Source organism: Lissotriton vulgaris, unplaced genomic scaffold (assembly GCF_964263255.1).
Source record: "Lissotriton vulgaris unplaced genomic scaffold, aLisVul1.2 SCAFFOLD_5188, whole genome shotgun sequence".
Lineage (NCBI taxonomy): Eukaryota > Metazoa > Chordata > Amphibia > Caudata > Salamandridae > Lissotriton > Lissotriton vulgaris.
Genome location: NW_028243987.1, coordinates 18,830 through 32,839, shown reverse-complemented (window position 1 = coordinate 32,839; position 14,010 = coordinate 18,830). Strand labels below are relative to the sequence as shown.

The following is a 14,010-nucleotide window of genomic DNA, read 5'->3' as shown; positions in this document are numbered from 1 at the left end:
AAATGTCCATCGTAGTTGGAACAGCTAAATATCTGGGGTGGGCATGGTCCATAAGGAGGAAGGCTCTACTCCCCAATGTGTTTTGAACTTTACATTTTTATATTTTCCTTGTCTGACTAATTCTTGCAAATATCTACTGGGAGATATATATGAATTTTAAATCACAAAATGCGGCTAACATGTATGGTATGAGTTTTTATTTGTGTAAACCTTGGGAATGGTCCGTAACGCGGAGGTCCCTATACCTCAACATGCATTTAGTTTTCGCATAGTATGAAAAAGCTTATTTTATTCCAATTGGTCACAATTTTTAATGCTTATGTATTATGTATTTCTAATTATAAATTTACTGTAACAGAATGTTTGATGTTTTAAAATGTACGAATTTATATGCCAGTGCTTTTATGAGTGTATAACTCGAATAAAGCTTTTTCAATCAAGTTTGAAGTGGGGCGTATTTATTTTTTTAACTGTTCAGTACCTCTATCTTGGTCTGGAGGAGACTTTAAGTTTAAGGGACTTTAAGTTTAAGGTAAGGCAATACAGACTTCATGTCCAGTAATCAGCCAACCCCACAAAAGAATGCAAAGTGAAAGCCAGATTGAACCTCAAATCTGGCGACTGTGAAACACTAAACTAATGGGCCACACCACATAATTCTGTACTGGTGCTAGGTAATAACGCACTGACAGTTCAACAAAATGACTAGAGAAAAGAAATTACATTTGTACATTTGGACCAGTGCAGATTATTAGGTACAAATATTGCTGCAAAAGTCCATCATAGGTGAAACTGTCTGTAAACAGACTCCTGCCTCGCCAACAAATTGAACCTCGCATGAGCACCACCCCTAAAAAGGCCTTTCATTATGAACAAGCGTTGGGAAAAACAATAGGTCTAGCATTGACAAGCCAGCAATTCCTTTTACTATTTTTTTTCAAACATATTCAGAAACGCATTTAGAAAATGCAAATGTAATAAAAAGTGCAAATCCTGCCATCTAAAGGCAGCATGGATATTTTTGCAAAAAATGAGTAAAATCTGAGCCATTGCAAAAATAAATAAAACTGAAGTTGGCAACCCTTCGATTGCGTACCTGTGCACATCTGACTAAAACATAGTCCCTCACAGTAAAGAGAACCTGTGACTGAAATGCATGGGGTGGGGGTTGTTTGAGGCGGATGCTGCAGATTATCTAGCGCCTGGAAAACAGCAACCACCTGTCCTAGGAGCAACTCACCCAACATCAGCAGTGAGGAGCTTCTGAGGCCCATTCGCCTCATTTAAAGAAACGTCCCATTGATCTGCATTGATTTGTCCCTACTGAAATCCTTGATGTGCATGATACAGAATTAGCCCATTCCCTCTTGTATGGCGCAGCGTGGCTTTCTAGCTACGTTTGCACTGTATACATTCAAATACATAAATATGTACAGTTCGACATTGAAGAAAAATGAAGAGCAAAAGCCACCGGAAAACAGTAAGATGTTAAAAGTTAAGTGGATAAAATGTGCTTAGAAAAAGCATGAGTGACAAATAGGAAAACTGTCAGAAAGAGAAAGCAACAGAGCGAGGTCAGGCACAAGGCAGATGCAACAGAAAAGCGGGAAACTATGAGAGATTCAGTGAAAGAAAAAATAGAGAGAAAATGGGCATAATATAGGAGGAAACCGAGCTGGGAGGCCAGAGTGGAGTTAGGGTACATATGTAGTTCCTGGGTAGAATAAAGGTGTGAGACACATGAGCTATGGAGACCGAGGAGACCGGCAGAAACAGAAAAACAATAAACCAAAAAAAAAGAAATGAAATAGGCGCAGATGGAATGAAGGACTTGGAAGATGAGCAGTATCTAATGGGATATTTTATAGACGAAAAATGAGTTCTCTCGGTTTCAATGTAGCAATAAAAGAACATGCAGATTTTTATTTGTGAGCTATGTGCCAGCAGGAATGGGCATCCTATGCCTCTACAAGAGATACTGTGAGTACATATCCAGTCACACACTTTTCTCTTCCACACATGAGCATAGCTGTGAGCGAATCTCGATACTTTCAGGAGCAGAGTTTTAAGAGAATCTATGCTTTTTGCAGAAGTAATATTTGGAGTATTATTTTCAACATGATCCGGATATAGGCACAGGAATTAGGGGTGCAGGTGGAGCTGCAGCACCCCAAAATACCTATGCTTAAGTTCAGAACGTGATTGAGCAATAAAAATGTATTTAAAATGTGTTTTTATCTTGTTTCATTTGGGTCTGTACAGCTAATACGGATTACTTGACGCAAACGCACACACTGCAGACAGCCACCGCAGACAGGCCCTGCATACACACACACTGCAAACAGGCACCACGCACTCATGCAGAAATGGCATGCCATCTAACATTACCCTACAGTTCTGTGCCTCCGGTTTGCCCTGGGTCGTGCCACGTAAAGCTTCTACAGAAAAATGCAACAGCTCGGAGGGCTGCACCTCTAGCAGCTGCACCAGGGCAGGTGCCTCGGTCAGGACAAGAACCTGCTTGGCCATCGTCCCTACACAGTCACGGCACGGCGCCATTAGCTCCACAGCAACCGGAGTCACAGACCTAAGGAAAGCAGCCTTGACTCCACCCACACAGTCATCAGGAATAGCAATCTCTGCGCACCTACCAAAAACAAATGTTTTCATCTGTAACATATGTGGTGTGCAAAGCGCTGCAATACCTACAAATAGAGCTTGCACTAAATAAAAAAAAATGCAATTAACTGACAGCGGCATTGGTGCGCACTGACTACAAACACATAACAGCAAACCAGTGTGTGAAGAGAGCCTGTTCCAAGACGCCAAAGGGTGCACGCCGCCAGCTTACAGTCAGGCAGTCCATTCAGAGCTACACATTCCACGACAACATTGTGTGTGCAGAAAAGACACACACGAACCAGCAAGTTAGTGCCTGGCTAGTGGCACGCGCCACTGTGTCATGCGATGCACACTAATAACACATTCTATACCTCAAACATACTGACAGGCTGGAAGTGAAGAGAAACTTTCTCCAAATTACCTTTGTGTGCAACTCTGCACCACGAACGCACAGGATCAGTGAGACAGTGCGTAGAGAAAGCCAAATTTCAGGTAACATGTGTACACATATGAAATACACATGTGCAAGCAAGACCGTGTATTTGGCACTATTGTCTGCACAGCCCAAACGCACGCGGTAGTGAATGAACAGAGCCTTTCTCCAAGGCACTGTTCTACACACGCGGACCACACCCGAGGCACAAATGTGAGAGTCTGCAAAGCAGCGTGTGGAGAAAGCCTCTCCAAGGCACTATTGTGTCACGTCACAAACACGAGTCACCAACTCATCCACACATCAAGGCATTTTGTGCACACACGCTCTGCTGTCGGAATGTGTGTGGAGAGCCACACTCGCTGTGAACAGCAGCAATGTGCGCACACTCACCTGGCTGGCATTCTTCATCATAAGTACCAGTCTCTGCATCAGACGATGGCCTCACAACTGAGCCCTACAGTGGGTTACATCCTTTGACATGCGCTTCAATGAGCTGTCTGTCCGTGTCTAATAGCGGTAGGGTGTGTGAAAGAAGTCTTTCAGGCTGATGCTCGGTCGCGCGACCTCTGAACAATAAGACGCACATTTCAGGAGTTTCACTATGTGAGAGGAGGGGAAGGCGCTGCTATCCATCATTTCTGGCCCTCTATGAGCAATGCCAGGCATGGGAAGCACTGAGGGAGCAAGCAGGACAAGACTGAACATGCAGCGGACTGATGGCCCAGCTCTTGGGGACAGATTGCGTAATCCCAGACACGACATGCTCCGGGCTCTGTAAAGTGAAGGGCAGTCACTTTACGCTTGGAAACAAATTCCTCGAAAGGAGAGGTTTGGAAATTAATCTTTGAGAATGATGCGAGCAACGGAAACGGCAATTTCTACCAGTTAAACAGCAGGCTAACAAAGTGGCTGGTATCTGCTTCACGATCCTTAAATGGCTGCGGAAGATTATCTGGATGCTGCCTGTGGATACCCAGAAGACCGTAGTCAATGCATTAATTACATCTAGGCTTGACTACGGTAACATCTTATACCTGGGTTCCAATCTAGCCGTGACCAGGAGACTGCAGCTGGTCCAGAACTCCGCAGCCAGGTTGCTGTGCAAGATTCCTAGGACAGCAAGGATCTCGAAGCATTTGAGGGACCTGCATTGGCTGAGGGTAGAGAACCGAGTTCGGTTCAAAGCCTTGACATACATGTTCAAGATCAGGGCAGGGACCGCACCAAAATACCTGCAAAAATTGGTTAGGCCCCATGTTCCTGCACGCAATCTCCGTTCTTTAAATGGAGCAAATTTCGTGGTTCCCAGGTTCAAACTGGCCCGAATGGGGGGGAAATCTTTCTCCCATCTGGGACCAGTTCTCTGGAACTCCCTCCCCTTAGCCTTACGGAAGGAGGATAACTTTGCCAGTTTTAAGAAAAACGTTAAAACTTGGCTTTTTAATAAATAATTGTGGTCCTTGACAGTTACTGCCCTCTATGTTTGACCTCTTAGCCCTGGCGCCGGGAAACCCTTTGTGGGTATCTGTGCGCATTACAAATGCAAAAAATAAATAAAATAAATAAAAATAAATAAACTAAGGGTCTTGCTCAATATGAAGCGCACAGTGAAGGGCACGTTAATAATTGTTAAAGTAAAAAAATAAAACAAGCCCGGAAGTGCTGCGCGCGCTCGCCACAGCGAGCGATCTGTTTCAATTATCGCGCCCGTATCTGGGCACGATAATTGAAAACAGATGTCGGCGTGCGGGTAACAGACACCAATAGGGCATGGGCGGAGCAACGCGACCGCCCATGGCCTATTGCGTGCTGTCTTTCTAAAAAAGACGACCGCAAACCCCAATACAGTGGACAGAAAGGAATCGCACGAGTGTGTGAGATTCCAGGGTCCGTTTTGGAACCCTCCACAAAAGGGCTCTCGCCTGAGCGAGCACTGCTGCGCAGTGCAATGCAGGGTGCGAGCCCTAAGAAGGTGGATTCTGTAGATCCCAAAATAGGAAGGACCTTAGCAGATGTGCTACCCTTCATATATAGACCTTTACGCATTTGAAGGTTAACTTACAGCATCATAGAACAAAAAACCCAAGTCATGAATCAATGTTTGAAGCCAGTCGTTATGTTGTTTCTCTGCGAGCCCCCCTCCATGTTATTGAAAAAAGAGAAGAGCACAGATCTTACTTTAAAACAGCCTCAGGTGTGAGCATGGTGCAGTCTATCTCCAGAATCTGTTCCTCTTGTATAAAGTGCTGTCTCCAGGTGTGAATGATGTTGTTTTTCAAGGCGCATCCAACCGGGCCAAAATCGTACAAGCCACTGACACCTGACAAGAAAAAAACAAGGTCTCAATATTATGATTGAGGACATAGCTTTTTAGTATTGCATCCAATTTAAGAAATATCTTCTGGAAAACATAGTTTTCTCCTAGCTAGACCGTCAATTCTTTAACCCTTTCGATGCTGATGACGAGCTCAGCTCGTCATCACCCACGGGTGTCGTGTGCTGATGACGAGCTGAGCTCGTCATAGTGCCACTAAAATGGCATTTTCCAGCACTGGGGGGGAAAACGCCCAGCAGCCATGTGGTTAAATATGGGTGTCCATCTTTTGTGTTAATTGCTTTTCCTTTTTAGGGAAGGGACAGTAGAGCAGTTACTGGATGATGCCCGTGCATTTCAGGACTGCAAGGTCCCTTCCTCAGGGGCATATCTTGTATCAACTTCTACAACCAAAAATCCATTATATTGAAAAGATTAATCACTCAGAGATGATCTTCAAATCGTAACAGTTCCTCAAACGTGTTGACCTGCCTTTAGCAGATCCCTCGAGATAGGTATGGGAAGCGCCGACAGGACACGTACCGGAGGTTACTACTGTGCTAAAGGCAGGTCAACTCGTTTGAGGAACCCGTCTGATTTGAAGATCGTCTCGGAGTGATTAATCTTTTCAACCTAATGGATTTCTAGTTGTAGAAATTGATACAAGCTTTGCGCCTGAGGAAGGGAACTTGCAGTTCCGAAATGCATCGGGCATGTAAAAAAATAAAACAGAAAATAATGCTTTTGTTGACAAAGTGCTATGGTAGCACTTTATTCTCATATGTTATTGTTTGTATCAAAGTAATAATTCTGATGAAAAATCATTTTTTTCTGTAAAATATATGCATTGAGAACTAGCAGTGAGAAAATGAATTGATTATTTGATGAACAAAAAATAAAAAGTTTGAACAATGCAAAAAAGATGCAATATGTGGTTTAAATTGAGATGAATTCAGTATGAATTGATGTGAACAGTGCACACCGCAACCAAGACTGTGTTCTTGTTGGAGTTTGCCGATTAGAAGCGTGTGTTGACAAGACACGTGGCGGCGTAGCACCATTAGATTATCTTGAAAACTTTTATTATAGGAGGATTATCTACAAAATAAATCGGGAGTGCACCTCTCAACAAACAAAGCACATCCCAGTGAGTCATGCCTACAGACACTGCATGCAGTATAGATAAGTCATTGCTGCAGCAGGCCTTACAGCCATAAGGCAGGGTGCACTACACTACATGTGTGGACATATCTGATTCAGCAGATATGCCCCTGTGCTGGCCAGTCAAATTACTGCCAGTATAAGTGGCCAGGAAGTCATTTTAAAAACATGTGTTGGACACTGGTGTAAAACGAGCTCCCCAGCTGATGGCTTAACTGAAACCACAGAGGTTTGGTTTCAAACACCATGCATTAATAAGCCCATACTAATTTCAGTGATGGATTTATCAATACATGCACCCAGAGGGCACCTTAGAGGTGCCCCTGAAAAACCTACTGACTACTTGTGTGGTGACCGACTGGTTCTGATGTCCCTGCCATTACAGACTAGTTTCTTACCCCCAGGGGTGAGGGCCCACACTCAGGAGGTCAGAAACAAAGCCTCCTCTGATATCGAGTGTTTTACATCCACTACAGCAGGACGACTAGTAAATTCGCATTCCAAGACCAGGAGCTTCAAAGAGCCCGCAGCTTTTGGTATGTGAATCTGGCTTCCCTCAGAGGGATGCTACCCCCTCTGACCATTTGAAACCTGGAAAGGCGGGAACACAACATTTCAAAGTCTGCCATCTTTGTGATGGCAGAATTTGGAACTCTGGGACAGGGTTATGCCCTCTTTTCACAGGAAGTGGTCGTATAGGGGGCGTAGTGACCCCAGGGGTAAGCCCATGGGCTACTACTCTACACTCCTCCTAATACCCCTAAATGTAGCTAAAGAAGAAGAAGAAGGACGCTGAAACGTCGCAAAACCAAGACCAGAAGACCAACAACTGACTTGGTGCCAACCCTGCCGGCCTGTCTGCTGGCCTTGACAATTGCACTAAAGACAACTCATACTGCAGCTGCCTGTGCCTCCAAAAGCCTGGGTGGACTTTCAGCCTTCACCAAAGACCCAGGAACTCCAGGGAAAATGCTTCACTACATCCGGCAGACCGCCCCTAGAGACCAGTTAGGGCTCCTGACCACAACAAACCTGACAGAGGAAAGCACTACTGCATTTGTGCCTCTGAGCCGGAGCGTGTCACCGGTGCCACCGTGGTCCCCAGACCCTTCAGAGAAGACCACCTCAGGTTTGCCCACAGTGGACTCACTGATGCTGCCTGCAGCCTTTTTTTACACGCCCACTCTACCAAGAGTGTCCTTGGTGACAGAAACCAATGCCTCGGAACACTTCTGCACCCGGCCACCCCGGCCAGAGAAAAGGACCAAAGGTGTCCCCATGTCCCAGAACATTGTACACCGTAAGACCTCCGCCCCGTTGTTGGTTCAGTACGAATGGTTCCCCAGTCCCAACTTGTAGCCTTTTTTCGACTGGAATGACCCCCATTGACTTACATAGGGAACCCAACGCTGTATTGCACCTCTGCACCTGGCCGCCCAGTGCTGCCAAAGGTGGCTCGTTGGTGCTGCCTTGGCCATGCCCCATACTCACTTTAAATCCAGGAGATTGGTCTCGTAAGTTGCTTTTAAGTACTTGAATGAATGAATGAAAATATTTGTAGAGCGCACTGCTGCCGAGGCGTCCTGGCACACCGCTGCGCACTCCTGCAAGCTATATGCCTCCACAAGCACTGACTTGTATGCAGGATTTGTTTTCCCTCAACAGGATAACATTACCGCTTCAGAAAATTGCGGTGTCAACTTTTAAAAACTATAAACATTTCTAGCTCAAAGCGTACTTGAATGATTTTGATGGTCTTGATACTAAAACTTGTATAAAGATGCATGTTATTTTTATAACTTGGTGTGGATCTCTTAAATGAGCCATGTGAATCAGTTATTGGCGGTGGATATACTGCAGATGTCTAACACTCCTCTCTAAGAAGCCTAAGGCAGCTCGACCACACGACCCCCTAAGAGAGCACCTTGGGATTGATAGCACAAGTCTCTGTTCACTTAAAGGGATACCTGGACTCTTTGCATAAGGTACCTCTTTTTGGTATACTATACAGGGATCCAGCTTCCTACACTTGACTTCTGTAAAAATTCACAACTGGAAACTGAGCTCAGTAACTTAATGTTGATTACATCAGGATTTCTTAATCAAAAATAATTTGGTTCATGATCCCTTTAGAAGTCTATAGAACGCTGTAGTCAACGCTCTTGTTGAGTCAAGTCTGTTAAACTGAAAGTCCTCATCATGAATGTTGCTGCAACTGGAGTCACACAGTCAAACCCCTGGGGTCCCACTGAGACGTGGTCAAGTCTGTGATACATTTTAGAAACCCTAATCTACACTACCAAATGCTTCCACAACGTTTTAAAAAGAGCAATTGGCTAGATGATTAAGGAGAATTTTAAAGGTATCCACGTATACTGAGACCGAGACAATGGAAAATGATAATAGATGACAGAGTCGTCTGGGAAATGGCCATACAACATAATTACAGCATCTCATGGGTAGTATTCTTTATCTCAATTACTCTTGCTCTCCTCCAGGCCTTTTTTGGTCTTGCCGAGGACCTTTAGTCATCTTTCAGTTGTTTTACAAAGCACATACTCATGCTTGTGGCGGCATACAGCTTGCAGGAGTGCGCAGCGGTGTGCCACAAGCATAAGTATGTGCTTTGAAAAAGAGCTCTTCCCAGCACAGGCACGTGCACCACTCTCGGGTGCACCCCTCCGCCGCGATCACTTTCACGTCACTTTCTGATCTTCTCTTCCTGTGTTCTCCTCATTCCTTACTTTATCGCTGCCTTTTGCACCCCTGCCTTAACCCATACATCTTGGTGGGTATCCATAGCGTGAATTAGCTATGCAGTTTTTCTTCAATGTGCCCTCTTTGTGTTTTCTTCTGCTTATCCTCGCTCCCGACCTCTTGCCGTAACACTTCACCTCCAGAGCACCACCATCCCACGTAATTCGCTCCCCCTCCTGCATTATATGCTGCCCTGTCCGTGCTCGTCTGTTTAAATTCTCGTGAAAATATTATCGCGTTATAAAAGCTATGCTATGGGATTCAAATGTTGATCGCAATGCACACAAGATGTCTGGGCAGTAATTGCCTGCATTCATTGTACTAGAAGCTGGAGTCTCACAGACCCCTTGGTAAATGCTGGCTGATATGTGATGGTAACCTGAAAGCTCTGTAAAGCTCTGTAATCCACAGTGAACATAGATATGTTCATACACAAGTAAATGAACTTTCAGTAGAGGGGCTACTAAGGGGAAAGGATGTGACATAATGGCCAAATCTGCTGACTTTGGATCCGGGGAACATGTTTGAATCTTGGCGTCGGCGCCTCTTTCTTTTGCCTCTCATAGAAGAAAACAATGCTGTGGCATTCTGGTGACAAACAACCTCACCTGCAGCAGGGTTGCCTCCAGCTCTGGCACACTTCCATGACCAAAGTTGTTTAATTGCAGCAGTGGTCGGTGCAGGTAAGCGCCGTGGGGCGTGGATGCGTGGATGGCGTGATGTCGACAGTCTATGGAATAGGATTTATTTCTTTATTTTTCCCTATTCCGTCATCTGTCGACTCTCCCCATCCCCCTAGCCCCACCGCACTTACCTGCATGGACCACCACTGTGTAACTGATCAGTGCTTCAGTGACATGGCTCCAAATGTTACCTCTCATTCCAATCAAAAACACAGCAGGGCGGACCATCTACTTGGCATGACTTGGACCGATTTTCTCAGCCCCCCTCTCAGCAGATTTTCATAGCTACAGTCCGTAGCATCTGCGTATTATTTTTCGTCCTTTGTTAAATATTTCACAGTGAGCTCAGCAATACCTTCCACAGCTATCTGCCAGCCTGCAGTGAAATACTGTCTGTTAACATTTCTCTTCTCATGGAGATCATAAAACTTTAAAACATACCCAGTTTAAAGAAACAAGCCTCCATCCGCGGCTTTTTAGCTAAAACTACTCCTGTTATTGTGCTAAAACTATTCAGAGTTTTGGTCTCTTAAAAATGATTCTGGCATCAGTGCTTCTTGTTTTGAATGAGCAAGCTTGTATTTTATTTGCCTTCGAGAATAAACTATATATAGTTTGGAGTGAAATTTTGCTTGAAATGTTTGAATATTATTAACAAGCATTGGCAAAGCTAATAGGTTTTGGTTTTGTCCATTTTTTTTAAAGATATGTTGCACAACAGCGCTAGCTTCTGTACAACATGACTAAGTTTTTTTTTTTAAGTGCTATGACACGGACATGTTGCACAGTGGCACTAGCTGCTGTACATGTACAACATGGCTTAAAGGTTTTTTTTTGTTTTTTTTAAGTGCTATGACGTGGCCAGCCTTGACCGCATCACAGAGCTCTGAAAAAAACGTTATACCATGCTGCAAAGCATCTCCTGCTGCTATGTGACATGTCTACAGCAACATTGACGAAACCAGTAGATTTTGCAGAGATGAATCCTATTTGCTTTGCCAATGCTAGTTTCCTTTATTGGGTCTCGCAGGTTTCCTACGTGGTTGGCTTTGGAGCGAAAAGGAGCCTGCAGAAATCATCATGTGTGTTTTCTTGCTATAACCTTACTCAGACCTGCCAACTAAAAAAAAAAAAGAAAAAAAAAAAAAACACCTTGTAAGGAGAAGGCGGGCCTTGGAGGGGACTGGGCCACCCCACCTAATCCCCTTCTCCATAAACAAGCATTGGCATAGCCATTAGTGTTTAGCCATGCAACGGTTAATGTTGTTGCACCAAGGATATTGTGCTGTATAGCTAAATACTTATAAGGTCCCAAAAGCAAGACCTATTGGCTATGCCAATTCTTGTTTAACTTGGTCACATAGCTCTCCTCGCTTCTGCTTTACTGAAATGCATCCAACCCTCTTTCTAGGTAAACCTCCATCAGCTACTCCTGGGCCTGCACTGAAAAATTGTCTTAAACCCCAATTGTTTACAAATACACATCGGAGTATGGTCACCTCATGCACTGTAGATGCATTATGGTTAGGCTTGCCTGAACCTCCTCTTTCTTCTTAACTCCGTTATATGTGTAGTGCGTGTTCCCTTTAGAAAAATTGAAGTAAAATATATTGTACCACCAACTCCTCTGCATTGCATCAAACTGGTTTATCCTACAATGTCGAAGGCTTTAGGAACAAACCAAAACGTCAGCTGAGAAATCAGTGCTAATTGAAAAGTCACCTTCTACTGGTTTACCCTCATGCTAACCAATGCTAATATTCTTTCTCAGTGGACAGCTTACTTTAGACCATACCCTGCTCGTACAGCGACAGGACATGGAACAGCCTTTACTCTCCGGACTTGTACATAATCAAGGCACTTTGGTATTAGACTGTCCAGTACAAATCACTTCAACCATCAACTGAAATTAGTTATGGGGCTTACATGAGCAATGCAATAGCAAAACAGCCTCTCTATGTATAGCTGTGAGGACAGTACCGTGTACAATAAGATGCAGAACCTTTAGCTATCATTTTATTTGCATCTGAAACTATACTTCAAATGTTTATGTCTACACTGTTATCTTTACCCTCATACAGTACTTTTACATAAAACAGCAGAGATTAAGAGTACTGGCTCTCAACAGTGAGTTACCTCCATAAATGGCAAAAGCCTGGTCATAGAAAAACCTTCGCTTCAAGGTGTCTTCCATTTTTGTTCTGTCAACTATATCATCCTTGGGTTGTAGAGATAATTCCTGCAAGAAACAAATAAAGAAGGGTATCAAACTGATGTATCTTTCAACAGTTTAGTAAACAAAAGTTGGCAAATATCCTCTGTGCCTTATAAAACGGCTGTGAAAACCACCATTCAGCTTTAGTGGTGTCTCACTATAGATATGTAAAGAAACAGGCTTTTTGCAGGACCCTCCCCACCCCCACCCACCTTTTGCCCCCATTTGGACTACTAGCTTCAGGGTTTTTTTTTACTTTGTGAGTGCACCGAGAACCTAAGGTCCAGATCTCACTGACAGTATACTGAATAATTGCAAAGGATATGTCGAATTGGAGGTCCCCCGTTGGCAAGTACTGACTTACTTATACACCCCTAGTATATGGTAACCAGGGCTTGAAAGGCAGAGTGTTGAGCCAGGGCTGCAGCACTGCTTATGCCACCATGTGTATGGCAAAGTACAAAATGGCCGCCAGCCTGCCACTGCAGACTGGAAGGACAGTGTTTACACTGCAAATTCAACTTTGCCATGACCATTAATGGCCTAAGGAAGTCTTATGGAGCCCTGGAGCAGGGAGCTGTATATAGTTAAGACAGACATATAGGTTTATATATGTTTTAGCAACAAAACCCTTAAAGTTGTCATTTTGCTGACCAAAGCTAGAAGTCCCTTTGGCTAACCGTGTTACAGGCTGGCATCCCAGCATGACTAACTTCTGAAAGGGACTACCTAACTGGGTATTTATTTTATTTAAAGAGTTTTATATAGCGCTGGCTAGACCCGGAGGTATCAGAGCGCTTTACATGAGAATCAACAATATAACAGAAAATCAACGATGTAACAGAAAACGTTCAACAATTACACAATAAATACAAAAAAAATAGGCAATACAATTAGGCGAGGAGAGAGAAAGGTAGTGGAGGGGGCAGGGGAGGTGAGAAACGGAAGAGACAATACGGAGAGACGGAAGAAGTCTGTTTAAAGACCGACTGGGTAGGTGATGACCAAGGAGGGACTCCACGGCCCATCTGCCCTATAGCTAAACCAGGTAGCTCCATGGGGCATCAGACAAAAAAGTTCAGTCTCAATACATTGAGAGAGGGGAGAAGGAGAGACGTAAATAGAGGGAGGAAGCGGGAGGAGAAGACAGGAGGGACGAAAACAAGTGCAACAATGTGGTTTAACAGTATAACAGAAAAAGATCAACAATTACACATTACATCAAACAATCAGCAATATATTAGGAGAGGAGAGAAAGGAGAGCGAAAAGAAGTGGGGGGTAAGGGTGGTGAGAAAGTGAGGATAAGGGAAGAGACAACCGTAGAGACGAAAGGAAGTCTGTCTAAAGACAGACTGGGTAGGTGACGACCAAGGAGGAAATCCACGGTCCATCTCCCCTATAGCTAAACCAGGTAGCTCCATCCGGCCATTAATTGTGGCCTTAAATCCGACTTGATGCCGAAGTCAAGATTAATGTCACTATTAAAGAGAAGCAGATTTTTAAAAAGTGGTTAGTCTGTGCCCTATCTACTCCAGTGTCCTCACAAAGCCCTGGTACACAAAGGGCATTCTGCCTGCCTGGGGAAGACGTGATAATGATGCTCAGGAACTAAGGCAGTTGCCACAGAGCGAGGTGTGACCTCCTCTCCCAGGAAGGATTCATGGGGTGTTAGCCTTTTGAAGAACAAGATGCACGAAGAGAGGCTGCACAGTTGGAAGGACTGCACCTATTGCACTTTGGGCTAGTGAATTTGGACTGTGCCTCCGGCTCCTGGCTTGAGGAAAAGTTGATTCCCAGCCCAAGATCGAAGCAGTAACTCCA

General features: G+C 44.3%; 1 protein-coding gene across 1 annotated transcript in view; it reads right to left on the bottom strand.

Moving 5' to 3' along the window:
* Positions 1-14,010, bottom strand: part of GARS1 (glycyl-tRNA synthetase 1) — a gene marked incomplete at its 5' end in the record, with an annotated part of 104,613 nt that overhangs the window by 87,284 nt on the left and 3,319 nt on the right. Inside the window, 2 exons of the mRNA XM_086948717.1 lie at positions 5,237-5,378; positions 12,110-12,212. Coding sequence (XP_086804843.1) covers positions 5,237-5,378; positions 12,110-12,212 — 245 coding nt within the window. The remainder of the gene's footprint in view (positions 1-5,236; positions 5,379-12,109; positions 12,213-14,010) is intronic.